A 4,672-nucleotide genomic window follows, 5' to 3' on the forward strand; every position below is an offset into this window, starting at 1 on the left:
ACTTGGCTCCCGGCTTCAAATCCAGCCCTCACCAGTGTTCAAGTTCTCTTTCCAGCAGGAAGTCTGCCCAGCCTCAGAGCTGCAGCCAAGAGAGTGGCTCAGAATCCAGCATGAAACATTTGGGAGACATCGAGGTCCAGCGATTTCACCAGCACGAGAGCCCCAGCCTTCCTTGCTGTGTCAGTTTGGGCTTCTCCAAGCCTCAGTTTTACTCATCCATGAAGTGGGTGTATTAAGGTAAAATTAAGCTTCTATAATAAAGAGACCCATGATAAACCAATGCCGTTAGGAAGATCATGCCCCTCTCTCTATCTTGTAACAGGCCACAGTGCTCATCCTGGGCTACTGTGCCACATGGACATCCAGGGACCTGGCTCCCTTCACTTTCTTCCTCTCCATTCCTTGGGACATTGTCCTCCTCACCATAGACAGACGCATCACAGGCCTGTCCTTGTTCTGACTGCTGAGAAAGGGAAACAGGGGAAACAAGGAGCCCCACAGTCTGGCAGCCTATGCCCCGATGTAAAGAGTTCACATCAGTTTTGCTCAATTTCTCCTGCCAAGAACTTGGTCATGTGGCCGTTCCCAACTGCAAGTGGGGTTGGCGATGAATTCCGGTCATGTGCCTGGTAGAAAGGGGGACCAATTTTGAGGGACAGCCTGGGGCTGGGCAGTTACAATGACACCGCCTTGCAGCTGTGCAATAGGTACAGCCATGGCTCCTGGCACCTAGTAAGCGCGCATACAGGTGCTCAGTGGGACCTTAGAAACTCTCTGGCCCAACGTCTTTGTGTCTTTGTTTCTTTACAGTGAAAGAAACAGGCCCAGAGAGGAGTGACATTGGCCTGGGTCCCCCATGGGTAAGGGACAAAGTTGGTTCAGAATCCTATCTGGCCTGCAGACCCCGTCCTCACACCTTTTATTTCAAAGTACCTGGTCTAACCCCACTAGGGTCTGGGCGGACCGCAGGGTCCAGATGATCTCTCCCGTGATCTCCCAGGATTGGGGATATCATTCTAGAGGAACCCTGTGCCCCACAGCAGGGTTGGGGACCCTGGCTGGGGAGCCCACAGCTTTATGACTAGGTAGGTGTGGCCCTGGTTTCCAGGGCCACACCTACCTAGTCATAAAGGGCCTACCTGGTCCTTTGCTTTGTGACAAAGACCATGCCCACTCCTGGGAGGGGGATTGGGCTGCCGCCCTGGGACACTGCAGTGGGAGCTGAGGAGGATGGTGTGCCTCAGCTTCCTCCCCGCCCTGGGCTTTCTCCTCCTCATCAGCACTGTGGCCTGGGGAGAGTATGGCGTGGTCCATGTGGTGTCGGAGAACTGGAGCAAGGACTACTGTATCCGGTTCAGCTCCCATTACATCACCCTCCCCCAGGACCTGGACCACACCCCGCTCCTGCCCCTGTATGATGGCACCAAGGTAGCCTGGTGCCCAGGTGAGGATTCCCTCCACCAGGCCCAGTCCGGCTCCCCCAGCCAGCGGCCCCTCCGCCAGACCACCGCCATGGTCATGGGGGGCAACTGCAGCTTCCATACCAAAGGCTGGCTGGCTCAGGGCCATGGTGCCCATGGGCTGCTCATTGTGAGCCAGGTCAGCGACCAACAGTGCTCAGACACCACCCCGGTGCCCCAGGACCCCCACCAGCCCCTGCCAAACCTCACCATCCCCATGGCTATACTCCACTATGCCGACATGCTGGACATCCTCAGCCACACTCGTCGGGGGGCTGTGGTCCGTGTGGCCATGTATGCGCCCCCCGAGCCCATCGTCGACTACAACATGCTGGTCATCTTCATCCTGGCTGTGGGCACAGTGGCCGCAGGCGGCTACTGGGCCGGCCTGACCAAAGCCAACAGGACACAGCGGCACCGTGCCCGAGGAGGAGGGGGGCCTGGCGGTCACCGCCCACCGCCAGAAGCAGCAGCAGCTGAGGGAGCCCAGGAGAAAGACGATGAGGACATCCCGGTGGACTTCACGCCGGCCATGACGGGCACGGTGGTCACTGTGTCCTGCTCGCTCATGCTGCTGCTCTACGTCTGCTATGATTACTTTGTCTACGTCATGACCGGGATCTTCAGCCTGGGTGCTGGCACTGGCCTCTACAGCTGCCTGTCACCGCTGGTGTGCCGCCTGCTCCTGCAGCAATACCAGAGGCCTCCACACGGCCTCCAGGCTTCTCTGCCGCTGCCCCTGCTGCTGGCGATCCTGTGCACAATGGTGGTCATCTTCTGGGTGGGCTGCCGCAACGAGGACTCCTGGGCGTGGCTCCTGCAGGACGCGCTGGGCATTTCCTGCTGCCTGTTCATCCTGCACCGCGTGCGGCTGCTCACTGTCAAGAACTGCTCCTCCTTCCTGCTGGCCCTGCTGGCCTTTGACGTCTTCTTCGTCTTCATCACTCCCTTCTTCACCAAGACTGCTGAGAGCATCATGGTGCAGGTCGTCACGGGCCCTGCAGAGTCTTTCAGCCACGAGAAGCTGCCCATGGTGCTCAGAGTGCCCTGGCTAAGAGTCTCCGCCTTGACCCTGTGTGACAAGCCCTTCTCCATCCTTGGCTTTGGTGACATTGTGGTCCCCGGCTTCCTGGTGGCTTACTGTCGCCGCTTCGATGTGCAAGTCCGCTCCCGGCAGGTCTACTTTGCAGCCTGCACCGTGGCCTATGCCGTGGGCCTGCTGCTCACATTCATGGCCATGGTCCTCATGCAGATGGCCCAGCCTGCCTTGCTCTACCTAGTGCCCAGCACCCTGCTCACCAGCCTGGCTGTGGCTGCCTGCCACCGAGAGCTCAGCCTCTTCTGGACCGGCCAGGGCAGAGTCAAGACGCCTGGGCTCTGCCGTGCCCCTTCAGCTGGCTCTAGGCAGAAGCAGGAGGGTGCAGCAGATGCCCACACAGCCAGCATACTTGAGAGGGACACCAGCCAAGGGGCGGGGGACTTAGACAGCAACCCTGGAGAAGACACTGCCAAGACTGTCACCATATCTGAGAATGAAGCCACCACTCCTGAGGACTGCAGTGATAGCTCTGAGGGCTGGAGTGATGCCAATTTGGATCCTAATGAGCTGCCGTCCATCCCTCCTGGGGCCTCAGAGGAGCTGATGCCACTGATGCCAACAGCCATGCTGATTTCACTCGGCCCCTGATGGCCCCACACTCAGAGCTGGGCTGTGTCCATGCCCAGGCCCAGGTCCATGACGCCAGCCTGCCCTGGTGGGGGGGGGGGTCCACAAGAGGAAGGGTTTGAAAGTAAGAAAGAGCATGTCAACCCAGGCACCCTTGTGAACTGAAGCCCCTGGGACACATGCCTCTCGAAGGCCTGGTGGGATATTGCAGAGCAAAGCCATGCCTGGCAACAGGAAACCAGGGCATTAAAGAGATTCCCTATCTACCTGAGGAGCCTCTCGTTTGTCGGGATGCAAGAGAGCAGCAACCACAGCGTAAGTGTGTGCAGAGCTCGGAGCACCCTTAGGAGCAGGCACCACCCCCAAACCACGAAGAGAGGGAAACTGAGGCTCCAAGTGGGCCTATGACTTGCAGAAGTTCACGCAGCAAGGTTGGGATTTGCATCCAGGGCTCCCTGGGCGGCTATTCCCCTCTCTCTGCCTGCCCCACCCCTTCCCAATCCAGAGCTGGAGCTTCTCAGCTTAGCACACAGCCCCCCATCCCTGCCACCCGCCCTAGGCTCACTGTCCATCTTCTCTCCACGCGCAGATTGCATGGAACCTCGATCTCCCCTGACTGTTCCTTGTCCTCTCCTCTCTCTGCATATGCTGTTCCCTCTAGCAGGGATGCCTTCCCACTCCAGACTCCAACCTGGCTCCCTTACTCACTAGAAAATTCCTAAGCATCCTTCACTCCTCAGCTCACATGCATTCTGCAAAACATCTCTGCTCAAGGATCCCAGGCGGCAGCGCCAAGCCCAGCACATGCCCTTATGCACCACCCATTCCACCTTCAGACATTGAGTATGCCCCTACTGTGTGCACCTTCATGTGGTGAGCACAGGGAAGGAATCTGTCTAGCTGTGGAACAACCTTAGAATTGCCTCAAAGAGAAGGCAGGTTGGAGAGGTTGAGGCCAGGGTGGAAGAATTCGGGAGACCCTGGCCTCCTTCGCTGACTCTAGGTAATGTTCAAGCTTCTTTGGGCCTCTGTGGTCTCATCTGCAAAATGAGATTCATAATACCAGGTCCATCTGGAGGCAGGGGCATGGACAAGATGACCGCCTAAGGACCCTACAGGCTTTTAGGCCATGTAGGGTGCTTATATGTTGCTTAATCAGAGCAGACAAACTCTGGGGTGAGAAAGCTTCCCGGAGGAGGCATTTTTGGAGGGGAGGAAGGTCTTTCCCAAGAGGCAGTGTGGTTCAGTGGTTAAGGCTCTACAGCCAGGCTGCCTACCACAAATCCCAGCTCTACCACTGACTATGTCACTGAGCAAATGACTTATCTGTTTGGTGCCTCAGTTTTCTTGTCTGTAAAATGGGATAATAGGAACTACCATCTGGTTATTGGGAAGTTGGAAAGGGTTGGCCTATGCCAGGATATTGGGACAAAGAATCCCCTACACGTGCGCTATGTTTATATTGCTCTCCTAGTGAAGGTCTCGCAGAGTCAAACCCAGCTCCTGCAAGGTGCTGGGGTTTCAGCCCAAGGGCCGAAACCCCAAA

At 57.3% G+C, this 4,672-nt stretch overlaps 1 protein-coding gene across 1 annotated transcript; it reads left to right on the plus strand.

Annotated features, from left to right (window-relative positions):
* Positions 1–1,203: 1,203 nt before the first annotated feature.
* Positions 1,204–3,411, plus strand: LOC144582602 (signal peptide peptidase-like 2C). Its single transcript, XM_078373400.1, is given in 3 exon segments — positions 1,204–3,136; positions 3,139–3,215; positions 3,218–3,411. Coding segments are annotated over 3 exon segments (2,052 nt in total). The 5' UTR covers positions 1,204–1,230; the 3' UTR covers positions 3,287–3,411.
* Positions 3,412–4,672: the final 1,261 nt, after the last annotated feature.

Source organism: Callithrix jacchus, chromosome 5 (genome assembly GCF_049354715.1).
Source record: "Callithrix jacchus isolate 240 chromosome 5, calJac240_pri, whole genome shotgun sequence".
NCBI lineage: Eukaryota > Metazoa > Chordata > Mammalia > Primates > Cebidae > Callithrix > Callithrix jacchus.